This window comes from Neopsephotus bourkii, unplaced genomic scaffold, assembly GCF_033783945.1.
Source record: "Neopsephotus bourkii isolate Nb327-2 ecotype Australia unplaced genomic scaffold, CSIRO-AGI_Nbou_v1 NB_1269, whole genome shotgun sequence".
Taxonomy (NCBI): Eukaryota; Metazoa; Chordata; class Aves; order Psittaciformes; family Psittacidae; genus Neopsephotus; species Neopsephotus bourkii.
The window spans coordinates 166,557-181,089 of NW_026901754.1; the positions used below are offsets into that span (position 1 = coordinate 166,557).

A 14,533-nucleotide genomic window follows, 5' to 3' on the forward strand; every position below is an offset into this window, starting at 1 on the left:
CCACCACCTCTCTGGGCAACCTGTGTCAGTGCTTTACCACCCTCAGTGTAAAGGGTTTTTTCCTTGTGTCCAGCCTGAATCTCCCTTTTTTAGTTTAAACTCATCACCCCCGTCCTGTCACAACAGGCTAAAAAGTCTCTCCCCATTGTTCTTATAGACCCCTTTTAAGTACTGAAAGACCACAGTAAGGTCTCCCGGGGTCTTGGAGGTCTCAATACACAGATACAGCTCCTGGGGCTCCCTGCGAGAGCTGTGCCCATCACTAACGCATCGGACCCGCTGCCTTTCAGGACAGCACGGAGCTGCTGACAGCGCTGCTGCACGGCGGAGCTGACATCCAGCAGGTCGGGTACGGAGCCCTGACAGCCCTGCACATCGCCACCATCGCCGGCCACCACAAGGTACGCTGCCCCTCCGCTGCTGTGAGTGCAGAGAGCAGCGGGTCGCTGTGTTTCAGGTTGATGCTGTTCCAGACGAAACTCAAGCTGGCTGAGTACAGCTGAGCTATATTGAATGTTCTGTACCTTTGGGGAAACCCACCCCTATGCGCGTGCTTTTACACTGAACAAACACACCCAGAGGACTCAGGTCTGTTTGTACACCTCTTACCTTGATATGAGTGCTTTAAAGTCTTGGCAATAAATGGCACTGTTTTCTAAATATCAGAAGTGTTAACCAACAGATAGCTGATGAAATGCAGTCACTCGTACATCAGCATGTCTGAGCCTGGCTATGGAGCAAGGCTTCCAAACACTGCCTCTTGAGTGTGAAGGAAGCACAGTAAAAGTCTCATTTCCTCTTCTAGGTGTCACGGGCTCTGCTGCAGAGCTCTGTGATTTTCTCTTCAGAAGGGGACAAAGGTTCTCCATGCAGAGCTATTTTATACTTTGGCTTAGTGCAGAGAAAGCTGTTGTCAGGGCAGGTCTAGTGTGGATCTCAAACATCCATAGCGATAAGTCTCCAAAGGAGGCTTATCACTATGGGGAGCAGAGGGAGGAAAAGGGATGAGATTCCCTAGATACCCATTATCAGGCCCTTCCCTCTCTAGACCTGCTGTCAGTCATGAATCTGTTTCCTTATCACTTACCACCCCAGCTCAGGCATTTCACACTTCATCTCATTTCTGTCACCCTGGCAACAGCTCACTTGGTGTAATTTATTTATTACTTTAATCTCTTCAAGCACTGGGTGTGCAGTTACCTTGGTGCTGGGAGGTTCGTGGTTCTAAATGGACTCCCCAGTTCAGGTACTTCACTTTTGATCTCCTTTGGGTCCATTAAGCAAGCAAAGATTTTGTCCTCTGCTTGAGTAAAAGTTTAAACTTACACAGGGGCTGGACTAATGTTTGGAGACAGAGACAGCAAGTTCTTTAAAGGAGAGAAGCAGCAAGAGAAGAATAGCTAAGGACAAGGACACTAATACCTGCCTGTACACTAAACTTAGTTGTGTGTTTTAGGCTTAGCCATTCCCTTCAAGTAGAAGGGTTTGTCTGGGCTAGAACAAAATGTGTGTGCATTTGCAGCAGAGGAGAATCACCTCTATCTATGTGCATGGCAAGAAAGAAGACGTTTCTTAGGAACTCCCAAGTTACAGCAGTCACCGAGCTCACTGATACAAAGAAAGCCAGCTCTGCTGCTGCTGCTCTTGCAGTCACCCATGCTGTTTGCTATACATATGCATATACATATACACATATAGAAATAGTTACACAGTATATGTGGAAAGAGAGAAAAGGTATTTCTCTTCAAAGAGGCACTTGTGTTGGTGAATTGGTGACCTGTAGATATTGTCTGTGCTATCCCAGCAACCTGCTACCACTCACATACCTGCTCTGAGGACTGATGTGGCCGGACACTGAGGTTCAGCTAAGGCAAGGTGACAGTTCCTCATTTGTGCTGTTCAGATTGTCAGATCTCTGCACAAGTAGCAATATGCTACATTTCCTGTTTTATTTAGGCTTTCAAAGAGGCCGATAGATCTCTGATGGAATTTGCAGCCAGGTTTTCGTTTCCAGTGAAGATAATCCCATAACTGATATACTCAGAAGACTCTGGAAATTGCATGAGGCACCCGTTGCAATCTTTTGCACTGAATACCTCCTAGTTTTGCACCCTGTGCACTAACTGCACTTGTATGGGCATAGGGACATAAGTATGTGCATAGAGACAGTACCTCGAGTCACTGCAGGGCTCAGGGTGCTCTGGATTCTGTGGACACTGATGCAACAACAATACCAGCAAACAGCAGAGTGATCACTGTGAGACAGAAGCTGTGATCTGCAAACACAGCTCAGAACAGCCCCATCCCAGCACTTCTGCAAGCACCAGTAAGAGCTGCTTGCCCTTAGTAAATGTTTTGTCAGTGAAGAGTTCCCCCATATCCAATGGAAATACACACGGCGCTGTTCCACCCTCCTCAGGTTTTCACTCCTCCTAAGGGCTGTATATGTTGTCTATATAGAATCATAGAATAGTTAGGGTTGGAAAGGACCTTAAGATCATCCAGTTCCAATCCCCCTCCATGGGCAGGGACACCTCACACTAAATATATGTATATACGTATATGATTGTGAATGTGCATATATGTGTGTGTGTGTGTACACTTTGCTCAGGACCTCCCCAGGCTTGTGGCCACCAGCAAGGTTACCAGTCAATGTAGCTTTGCACTGCAGCCTCCAGAGTGGTTTCAAAGTGATTTAAATCCAATAGGAGTGTCTGCTCTTGTTGTCAAAGACACGGTGCATCAAGACCCAGTTCATGCCAACCTCACGTTACCCTGAGAGGCTGTGTGTGTGCAGAAGGCTAGGCTGGAGGAAGGTTAAAACAACTTAGGGGTGGTCACACCAAGGAACTCAGCTGAAGAGCTGTTACCCTTCAGTGTCTCAGCCAGCAGCTCCAGCAGTGCCCAGGGCACAAATCGGTCTCTGCATCTGCTGCAGTGGTGAGTGAGGAGAAGCGTCAGCAGCGCAAGCCAAAGCCCTCCATTGTGAGGGGTGGAAGCAGGAGGTGTGAGCAGGGCTGGGGGCCTTGGTGCTGCAGCATTACCTCCCTGAGCTGGCAGGGCACCGTGTCATCCCCTGCAAGCACACATACAGCTCTTCTTACTAGTGATGGGAATCTTTCCTTGAGTACCCTGTTACCAAAACCAGCTCAGGAACCACCACATCAATTGCTCTGTGCAGGAATTACAATGGAGATGTTAATCAGGGTCGTAGCACTTTAATGATCCTTATCAGTTTTGTGGGGTGTGTATTTAATGTTTCCCCTGTGGGAAGTACAAAGTACTCTTCTCTGCACTGGGGCTTTTTAAAGTCCCTGAGCCTTGTCCTGCAAATGCCAAGGCAGGAGCTGCTCTTTGTCTTATGTCTCTTATTAATGTCTCATCTCAGTCTCCTCTCAGGCAGGTTCAAGCCATTCCCCTTGGCTTGGCCCTACAGGGCCTTGTCCCAAGCCCCTTTCCAGCTTTCCTGCAGCCCCTTTAGGCACTGGAGCTGCTCTAAGGTCTCCCCTTCAGGAGCCTTCTCTTCTCCAGACTGAACAAGGAGCATGTTCAAATGATTTTGAAAGCCTTGAAAACTAGAATTCATGTGAGCCTGTTCGAATGGTTCACAAAGTCCCCATTTCCTACCTTCATTCCCTGCACTTTATGCCCATGCTGCATCTTCCCAGCCTGCTTTTTTATCTGACACCAGTTTTTCAGACCTTTTCCGAACCATTCTAGACTCAGGAACACAGAATTGGCATTCACCCAGCACCACTGTACGTGACTGCACAAGCTGCAAGGTAATGGGGACGCAAAGATGCAGTAATAGTGCTCAAAGCCATGTAAGAGATTCTGTGTCCAGCAAACACCTGAATCAGCAAAATACTTCTAGAATCCCATTCTTTGGCCACCCTGTGGCAAAAGCAACCCTGGGGAGAGTTTCCTGTTCCCAGGCACCAGGACCTGCATCTTGCATTAGCAACCTCTGTGGCCTGTGTTTCATCTGATGGGAACAGCCAAGATGAAAGGTCACACACAGGCTTGTCACTGGGCTGATGTCTGAGCCTTTATTTAATGTAGAGCCACTCTGCAGGACGTGACTGCATTCCTCACTTGCCACTATTCATGTTTTGTTATAACAGCTTTCTTAATAAAGGCTGAAGCTCATGACAGATCCTTTAGGTCAGGGTAGGTTCAGTCAGGGTAAGGCTGTGCAGAGGCTACTGCTGGAGCAAAGGCCTTCACTGCTGAAGTTGTCTTCTCATTTAGATTTTACCTGCTAAAGTGTCAATAATCCCTGATCTTGTATTTTAGAGGATTTCTTACCCCTTGCCCTTGTCCAAGAGGCAGAGTCCTTATGTAGTCTGTCTTAGGTTCTATTTTGTTGACTCCTCCTAACCTTCAGAGCAGTGTAATTATCTTGGAAGTGAACATAATGGACTTGAATGCTCAAAGATCTTCTGAATAAGCTTTTCCTAAGAGAGTTTTGAGAAAGCTCACAAAGTGAGTGCTGTTCAGAGTGCTCAAAACATCTGTTTGAGTTAGAAACAGCCATACCCCATCACTTCGAGGCACTGAAAGCTGCTGTCTTTGCAGGTTGAGAACATCCCCCAGGCTCTAAGCAGCACCGTGAGTTACCAGCCGTATCCCAAGGATGAAAATCATCTTTTTCTGGCCTTTCAATAACAGCTTAAAGCTTTTTTTGCATCAGAAATTTCCCCCTTACTTTCTGCAGTCATTTTATCCATACCCACCCACTTGTACTGGCTATGCCAACTTGCAGTGTTTTCTAAGGTTCCTTTATCCTCTCCTAGAAAGAAAGCTTGTCTGGGAAACTGTGGTGATTGTCTCTGTACCCCTCTCATCAGTCACAGATGAGTGGAGTTTGCTTAACGTGACTCACAAAACCCTTTTTATCCGGAGATCACAAAATCACTTCCATGGTTGTCATTTCTGCGGCCTGGAAACTCTGCCAAAATTCATCTAGTTTGATGTTCATCATCAGAGCTGGATCCACATCTCTCAACACGGGTTTTGCAGCTCGAAGATCCATCTTGGAGCCTGTAGATAAATCTAAATTCTGAATTCCATCTTTGACTGGTCACAGCGCTGAGTGTGTTCCAGCCTCATGTGCCTAAATTAAAACCAAACTGATCCAAAGAGCTCTCAATCATATTCTTGTAAAAGCTACAGGTCCAAACAGCTCTTTTCAGAGCCAACAGCTACAGCTTCAGTTTTAGGATGGGAGTTTGCTGAAAAATGTCTAAGATGAATCACTTGAAAGCCACGAGCCATTAAATCACAGAGGAACTGGCTCTGCGTTCCCCACCTCTGGTCCACCATGCCACTCGTGTACTGAAAGTTGTCTGGACGTGGGATGCACGGATGGAGTCCAGTGCATTAACAAGTGAGTGGGCATGGTCTTTATTTACTCTCTGAGCACACTAACACTCCTCCAGTGAGTGCACGTGCAGAGGCCGCTGCTGAGCTGCTCCTCAGCTGGTAGATGGGTAAGCAGCTTCTCTGAGCATCTCCATGGATCTTTCATAAGATTTTAGTAATGGAGTCAAACTCTTTTCCAAGCTCCATAGCAAGGGAAATTCTGACTCTATAGAAAGGGTCTGGAAAGATCAGAATGAGAGTGGTGCAGCACTGAAAGCTTTCCCTAGAGCGTGCAGGACCTCCATCCTTGGAAATCATCAAAGTTCAACTGGACAAGGCCCTGAGCAACCTGATCTTTGAAATTGGTCCTTGCTTTGATCAGGAATATGTATGTATGATCTGTAGTGCCCACTATGCTCTCAGGATACTTCTAGCTTTGGGAAAATAATATTGGATGTGGAATGCCAACATTGCCCGTTATTTGTATTCAGAGAAGTGCTGAAGAAAATTCCATAGTACCACAGCAATCCTCACATCCTCCAGCCTGTCTCCAATTGATGGCTTAGTCCTTGCAACAGCCATGTGCCTCCAGCAATGTGCAGGACCTATCAAAGCCTCTGGGCTCTGAAGAGACAGAACTGGCCCTGCAGTGCTGCTCAAAGGGAGGCTTACGGCTGGGACCGTGGGGAATGGTTTAACTGATGGGAAATGGCCACGTCTGGATATGCCAGAGAAGGGACATCTTGCAGAAAGTGTATTCAGGCAGTCACCTGGAAAGAAATTATTTCAATTTAAATTGTGTAAAGAACTAATCCCTGTGCACTGGCGTTGCTTGGTAACAGGTTTTCGTTCTGGGAGAAGGGCATGGGAGGGAACGCTGGCCCTGCTCTTGCACGTTGAAATGATTTGGTGGCTTCAGCTTAGGCAGCAGTTGTCAGAAATGGGCATCATCACCACAAGCGTTAACCACAGGTATCCTCAGAGGAGGTGTCAGCAGGGAGGGCAGGTATCGATAATGCAGCTTGGAAGCTGGCCGTTTCCTCTTTGATTCATGGGCCAGCATCTTTCACCATCATTAGACTCAAAACTAACATTCATCCCATGTAGAAGTACTGGGGCAGTCTGTGGTACAAGCCTCTGAGTGTGCCTAAAGCATCCCTAGTGCTTCACAAAGCTGAGCAGTCCTTTGGCTCCAGCGCATAATCCACAGCGGTTCCACTCCGCCTTCTATCCTGACAGTTACTCAGGAAGCCAGTTCTGGTAACCCATCACCGGTTGGTAAGCAGCGGCCTCCTGAAAGACCCAGAAAGTGAAAATGAGAAAGCAAATACTTTGAGTTATTTATTGAAGCCAAAGGGCTGTTATCATCTAAAATACAAAGAAACCGTTACCCACCGAGGGAACTGTGTGTGAGGATTTACCTTTGCACATTTACATTCCAAAGGATCTTTCATTTTGGTTCTTTTTTTCTACTTCTAAAACCTGATTTGTTTACTGCTCTCTGTTCATAATGGCTAAAAGAAAATTAAAGGTTATTCTCAGAAAATCCAGACATTCATTTCAGTGCCTCTTACTTCATAACTCAGGCTTTTCACTGGCAAACAGATTTTCAGGCTTATTTATAAAGCATCAGTGACATTCAGCGTTCAGTGTGAGTACTGTAAGTCAGTCACCTGCATGTTGGATGCAGTTCTTCACCTTCATGGCTTGCTGGTTTGGGGCTTCTTGTTAAGCTGGTGGTGTAAGGTTTGGAAATCTTGTTTTAGGAGCTGCCCACGTGTCTACAGTGCTTCCAACTGGAATTTTCTGCTTGTTTCTTTCCAGGCTGTTGATATTCTTTTGCAGCATGGAGCATATGTGAATGTCCAGGATGCAGTTTTTTTCACCCCGCTGCATATTGCTGCATATTATGGCCATGAACAGGTAACTAAAGCTATAGGTTTGGTGTTCGTTTTGCTTCACATTCCAGAGGGTCCTACCACAAAAAGGCCTCATATACAGAAGTTACACTTCTGAAGTCAATCTCTAGCTGTTCCAACAGTCTGAATATCAACAGGAAATTCCTACACTTGATGCTAGACTCCAGCAAAAATAGGTTTGGTAACGTATGAACAAGCTTGGACCCAGAAGCATGATCCATTTGATGTTTATTCATCCCACATTTCAGAGCTTGCATAAGAAATGTGAGTAGCTATTCTTAAATCTCTGCAGGGAATAATAATTCCATGGCAATTCCATTGGTTTTCCCTGGAATACACAAACTAGCTTGTGGCCACTTTTTGTTAACAGAAGAAAAGGATTTAGAGAGCAGGGTTTGCATAGGGTCCATGTATGCAACAAGTCCAACTGTGCTTGCTTCCTTCACACAGACCATGGACTTACTGAAACATAAGCTGAAGTTCTGACCAAAGCTGGCACTGACCCTCCTAACTCTCTTTCTTTCGCTAGTGTGTAGTTGACATGCAGTTAATGTAGCAGTCCAGCCCTTTGCCCTCAATATCCCTGTCATGGGAAATGTGACAATGGATCTATTTTGGGTTATGCACGTCATTCCCCACACCCTTTTTTGGCTAAAAGCATGGATTCTGGGGTATGTTCAAGTTTCAAAGGATGACCTGTAGGCAGAGTGCATTCTTCATTCCAGGACACGTTCCTCTGAGTGCACCAAGGAGGTGTTGCAGGAAGAGCTTTTGAAAGCACAGAACTCAGATGCACAGATGAGTGAAGATGCTCCGTATCTACGGCTGGGGCAAACCAGGAATGTGTTCCCGAGGTGCTGCTTTCCCTATATGTGCACCTCATCATCCAGTCACATTAAGGAGCTCCTGGAATGCTGGCTTGAGAGAGGATTGGGTTTATTTGCCATAAGCCATTTCTGAACAGATAGTCACGGCCTTGTGAAATTGTGCTCCTCCCTGTGAGGAGAGGCTCAGATCAGGAAGCAAGCAAAGGCTCTGGCATTTGAGGACTTTGAGGGCATTTGCTCTATTTTGCTGACTGGTCAGTTAAACAAATGTGTCTTGTGTTGAGCCTTTTCCCATACATAACCTTTTAGAGAGTGAATGGGTACCTGCTATTGAGAATTTAAATATTTTTATAGATATATAACTCAAAAATAAGTTCTCTACTGAATCTCACCTGATTTAGCGTTAAGGGGATGCCACGTACAGTACTGCCCAGTGCAATATTCTGCCTGATTTCGCCAAAAGCTTTATTTTCATGTGATAATTTAATGACGTATTCAGGTAACCCACCTCTTACTGAAGTTTGGAGCTGATGTGAACGCGAGCGGTGAAGTTGGAGACAGACCTCTCCATCTGGCTTCTGCCAAAGGCTTTCTCAACATCACAAAACTCTTGGTGGAAGAGGGGAGCAAAGCTGACGGTAAGGAAGGATGTTTTGAAAAACCAGCTTGAACAGTGTATTTTATAGGCAAAGTCAGGCCTCAAAGCTTGGATTTACCTTCCTGACGCGTACGCTGTGTGTGTTTGTGTATCGCCTTCGGGCAACTGAAACATACAGATAGGAGTTGGAGAGTTCTCCTCACTTGTTGGTTTGTCACCTCACGTGCGTTCTGTTTCCATGAGTAACTTAGAGGTGAAAAACAGCAGCAGAAAACAAAGTAAAGATTAATATGCATAGGTAGCTTACTCCTGAGACCCTCACCCAGGCAGAGGACCCGCAGCCGTGTGCTGTGTGCTTGCCATCAGAATGACACAAACACGTGCTGAAATCCCAGTGGGGAGGTGCTGATGCAGAATTTCAAGTCAGAATTATACAGCAAGTGATTCAGAATAGTTCAGATGAGAAACTGAAATGGCTCACAAACAGTTCCACTGAAAACAGAGTCTTCCATGCACATGCTTTACCGTGCTTCACAGGCTGGTTCATAGCCTGATGGGGTAGCGAAGAAACAGACTCTCTGCGAACTCAGAGAGCCAGCTGGTGGCCAGGAAACAAACACTCCCTTTGCTTCCCATGGGCCAACTCCTACTTTTTATTATTCTTCAAGGTGCTGGTCCTGGAGGTTTCTGCCAGGGACCACGTGGTATAAAGTACATTCTTTGTCTGTGTAATTCCTATAGTCTGAATGAAATCTGCTGCTCGCACGAGCTCTGAGCCACCTGGACTTGCTCTTCCTCCCCTCCCAGGTGTCTTTGAAAACCACTGTCACCTCTGGCAGATGCAGTCGGTTTTAAACCTAAAGCCAGAGCCTGGTGTTGAGAATCCGCCACATTCAGTCTGTCTCCCAGGCTTAACCAGTTCCCACTCACTGGGTCATGGCAAGTTTCCCTTGGTTGCTTAAACCAGACCTGCAGTGCTCATTTTCCAGCCTTGGAAACGTTCCACTTTGTGCTGTGGTTCATTTAGAAATCAGAAAGCTCTCAATGGAACAAACCCATCATCCCACGCTGAGCTGTGTGTCCTTCCAGAGGAAGAGGAAATGGCTGCAAGTATTTGACATCCTTTCCAACTGCATAAACAGGGAAGATTCATGTCCCCTTCCCTGCTACAGCCCACACCTCACTGTGTTGAAGAAGCTCATGGCCCTGGGACCCCTGATGTACCCCGTGGGTACATATTCCAGCACACTGACATTTATTACTATAAAACTCTGACATTTATTCCCCTCTTATTTATTACACCTCAGAATGAATCTGTGTCTGGTTCCGCAGCATAATAAACTCAAAGGCTAACATGTCACATGAATCTATAAAGTGAAGAGTTATTTTAGAACAGAGAAAGAAAACCATTTACTATTTTACTTTTCCTCCCTTTAAAATACAACTGCAAGGAAGGGTGGTGGAAGCAGTTAGTGAAATGAAACAGAATTCACCTTTGGAGTCATCTGTCACTGGACACCAGTGAACACTGGAAAACTGGACATTTGAATGAATTCTCCTCTTCCTTTCTTGCCTTTTATGTGTTTGTATTTTAAGTGACTATGAAAAACACATCCTGCTTGCATTCCCTTCAGTTTTGTTTGTTTTGTCACTGTATAACTCCATTGAGAAGCCTTCATCCTGCTGCTCAAGGAAGCTAACATGAATCTTAAAACCAACTGGATTCTCCTTTCTTACGAGCAACAACGAAGTGTGTTCCTTAATAGTATTTGTAATCAATAACTACTGTTCCATTCATTTGGAGTAACTCAGTGAATTGCTTTCTTACACATAGTAGCTACATATCTTACTTTTGCTTCACAGCTGCTCTTCCTAAGGGCCACTTCTAACTCGTGAATCATTCATGGAAAGCTACATCAAAACATTCAATCCATCTGCTACTGGAAGAAAGCAATTACACCCCAAGTCCAAAAACCCATCCTGACAGACTACTACAGATGGCACTGAGGAATGTGGGTTTGATACATGAAAGCTCATAGAAATATCCATTTTAAAGAAATAGGACCATAAATATTTTAGCAGGAGGCTTCAAAACATATAGGCACATCTAGGCACAACACCTAAAGCATTACTAAATGCTCCAAACAAGCTACGCCAAGTATAAAAATACTTCCTTTGCTCTCTTTCTGGGTCCGACGGCAGTGAACGCTCAGGACAATGAAGACCATGTCCCTCTGCACTTCTGCTGTCGATTTGGACACCACGAAATCGTGAAGTTCTTACTGCAGAGCAGCTTTGAAGTTCAGCCCCATGTGGTGAATATCTATGGAGACACCCCTTTACACCTGTGAGCTCTGGGTTACCTGCTTTACCCCTGGGGAGTTAGACTGATGGGAAAGCTGGTGGTGTTAACTGCTCCTCACTTCACCTCCAGTGCCTGCTACAACGGGAAGTTCGAGGTTGTGAAGGAAATGATTCAGCTCTCGGGAACAGAAAGTCTCACCAAAGAAAACATATTCAGTGAAACGGCTTTCCACAGGTGAGGTGTTTCAATGCCATTACCAGCAGCCTTCCACCTGCACATGCATGCACTACAACACCCAGAATTACAGCTGTCTCACCAGCAGCCCCGCGATGAACAAAGCAAGCAGTGAGCTTGCATCTGTGTGGATGCTAAGATTACACCTGGAGATACAGGAGAGCATGTGAAGGTAGAACCAGGTAGTCCAGGAGCCCTGCATGAGAAACAAGGTGGTTGAACAGTCTGATTCTGATGCTCTAAGTTTGTAAAGTGTCATTTAAGAGGCACTCTGCAAAACAGACTTTGTATAACTGTGCAAAATGAATCTATACAATAACTAGAATGTCCCTGGAACAATGGAATGAACACGCTTTGGTGAGTGAACCATGCAGTACTAAAGGTCCTTTATTCTATTTCTACAGTTTTATCTCTGTGTAATGATTTGTTAACATTGGGCTAGCTGAGGTATTTGTCCTTTTATGGACTACAGCATTCACATTTCCCTTTATTTTACAGTGCTTGCACCTATGGGAAGAACATAGAACTTGTAAAATTTCTTCTGGACCAGAACGTTGTAAGCATCAACCACCAGGGAAGAGATGGGCACACAGGTAACATCACCGTCATTATGGGTAGGAGGGTACGTTCCAGCATTGAACAATCAGGAAGCCACACAACGTGAGGATTTCCAGGGTAACCCCCCAGTAATTCAATGGTCAGCACCCAGTTACACTTCAGACAGATCCCAGCTCTTTTGGAATACATTTGCAGGCGTGCAAAGCAGCGGTAAAAGTTCAGTGAGGATGTGCCAGGCTCCTTAGCTTGTATATGAGTAACAAACCCGATGCAGACTGATTCTCCCATAGCTGGGCTTCTAAGTAGGTTCAGGAATTGGGCCCAAGTATAATTCTGCAAGGGACCAGGCATGAAGGATCTGGTGTCTGAAGGGCTTCACACCTCCACGGCCCTGCCACAGGCAACAGCAAAAGAGCCACCTTTATTTCTGCTTGCTTCTCCTCACCTACAGAGCTGTTCAGTGTGATTTGCAGGGGGGAGAGTAAAGGCTGACACCTTGTGTGCGGGCAGCAGAGGGGTTCCTGCAATGTTCCTGTTCCATTTTCACCTGGGGCCTCGCATGCTTTTTGGATAATATATTCCTTTACATAGGAAATCAATTTCTGCTTTGTACTTGCTGCCTCAAGTCCTGTTTGGATGTTCTGGCAGCTGTGCTTACCACGCTTCTCTGATACTCTAGGACTACACTGCGCTTGCTACCATGGCCACATTCGGCTGGTACAGTTTTTACTGGATAATGGAGCTGATATGAACCTGGTAGCTTGTGATCCCAGCAGGTCCAGTGGAGAAAAGGACGAGCAGACCTGTTTAATGTGGGCCTATGAGAAAGGTATTTTGGCTTTCCTGTTTCTGCTACAAAACCCATAGGAAGAACACAAGGAAGAGGGAACAGCAGAGGAAGGAACACTGCAGAATAACCCCTCAGTACCTGTAGAATAAGAGCTCTCACCATCTGCTTTCTGGTGCCTGGAATGAAGGGTTGTAGAACCCAGCCCTTTGATTTATCTTCTCAGACCCTCTGTTAAGCATCAGTCTGATTCAGCACAACCTCAAGGCCAGGAGTGTGTCTGTGCTGCTAGAACAGAAAACAGGCAGCCTGGTCAGCAGAGGCCGTTTCTCCCTCAGTCTGTGAGCAAGTTCTAGTTTTGTTCCTGAAGGAGGCATTGCAAGGAGGGAAACAGAGCCAGTTATCCAAAATTCCTGCAGGTACGGGTCACAGCAAGGCCGTTTCCATGGCTCCTGTTGTACTGTCCTGCGTGGACCAGTTTTCTGTCCTGTTTTTGACTCCATGACTTCAGGATGCTCCCCCTCCTCCAAGAGCAGCACCGTTTCTTACGAGAATGGCTGATAGAGAACTGTGGATTTCAAAAGCCTTTCAAAAACCTGATACTGGCAAAATAGTGAGTCCAGTTTAGGACACCAAAACTGAAATCTTTTCAGGCACTGGTTTCCTTGCAAGGCCTATTGCAGAGCATTGTCAGCTTCCACTGTAGGCTTTCTGTAGCAGGGTTTGCTCTATTGCCATCCTTCACATTTTAGGATGAGGTGAACTAGCAACAGTAAGACCCTTGTTTTTCTTGGCAGGTATTTCCCTGTGTTTCCGTAGTTAAGGATCACAGGATGGCTCCAATGAGCACGGCTGTACCTGTGTCTACAAGTTTAATGGTCACATTGCGCAGTTTTCTAGAAATCCCCTGATTTTGTATTAATCAGTTTAAAAAAGAAGACTGTTGAGCTTACCTGCACATCTTTAGACTTCCTCTTTCTTCCTCAGGTCACGATGCCATTGTGACCCTTCTGAAGCATTACAAGAGACCTCAGGATGAATCCCCCTGCAACGAATACTCACAACCTGGTGGAGGTATGGTCTGAGAAATCACTTTATTCCCTAACTGAAGGGTCTGATCCAATGATCACTGAAGTCACAGAACCACAGAGTGGTTGGGGCTGGGAGGGACCATGGGAGATCATCCATTCCAACCCCCTACTAAAGCTCACTTGGAGCAGGTTGCAGAGCATCACATCCACTCCCAAAATAAGGAAGTTTTTCCTCCTGTTCCAATGGAACTTCCTGTGTCTCAGTTTGTGCCTGTTGCTGGGCATCACTGAAAAGAGTGGCCCCATCCTTTTGACACCCACCCCTGTATGCATTTGTGAGATCTCTGTCAGTCGTCTCTTCTCCAGGCCCAGCTCTCTCTCTATAAGATATATATATTTATCTCACTATAAAATCAGTGTCATGAGAACCACCATTTCCCAGGTACTCTATATATGTCAAAAGTCTTCCTTTATCTCAAAATGGAGTTGTCACTTCCTATCACTCACTAGAAAAAAAAGCTAAGCTGTGAGATGAAGATCAATCCCTTGTAATCGTTACTCCTGCCTTTTCCCATCCTAATACCTTGTCTAGCCATTCTCCTTGTGGTGCTTAGCTCTGATGTTTCTGATTGCTGACACTCAGTAGGTTTCTATGCTCAGTCCCGTTCGTGTTTTTTAGTATCTATCTGACTACCTAATTCCCTCTTGGGAAGAATTAATCACCCTTTTTGCTACAAAAATGCTCATTTGTATTGGCAACTGAATGACAAGTGCTGAGAAGAATGCTGAAGCAAGGAGTTAGATAAATAAACCACTGCAGAGTGTTCTGTTCCCAGCACAAATCCAAACCAGCCTCACAGCAGGTACTTTGAAGATTAACTCCATCCCAGCCCAACCCAGCACACAATCA

General features: G+C 45.7%; 1 protein-coding gene across 3 annotated transcripts in view; it reads left to right on the forward strand.

Moving 5' to 3' along the window:
• Positions 1-14,533, forward strand: part of TNNI3K (TNNI3 interacting kinase) — a 44,864-nt gene that overhangs the window by 9,374 nt on the left and 20,957 nt on the right. For all 3 annotated transcript variants that reach the window (XM_061365041.1, XM_061365040.1, XM_061365039.1), the window contains exons 5-12: positions 291-401; positions 7,189-7,287; positions 8,610-8,748; positions 10,911-11,055; positions 11,143-11,247; positions 11,746-11,840; positions 12,485-12,634; positions 13,580-13,666. In XM_061365041.1, coding sequence (XP_061221025.1) covers positions 291-401; positions 7,189-7,287; positions 8,610-8,748; positions 10,911-11,055; positions 11,143-11,247; positions 11,746-11,840; positions 12,485-12,634; positions 13,580-13,666 — 931 coding nt within the window. The remainder of the gene's footprint in view (positions 1-290; positions 402-7,188; positions 7,288-8,609; positions 8,749-10,910; positions 11,056-11,142; positions 11,248-11,745; positions 11,841-12,484; positions 12,635-13,579; positions 13,667-14,533) is intronic.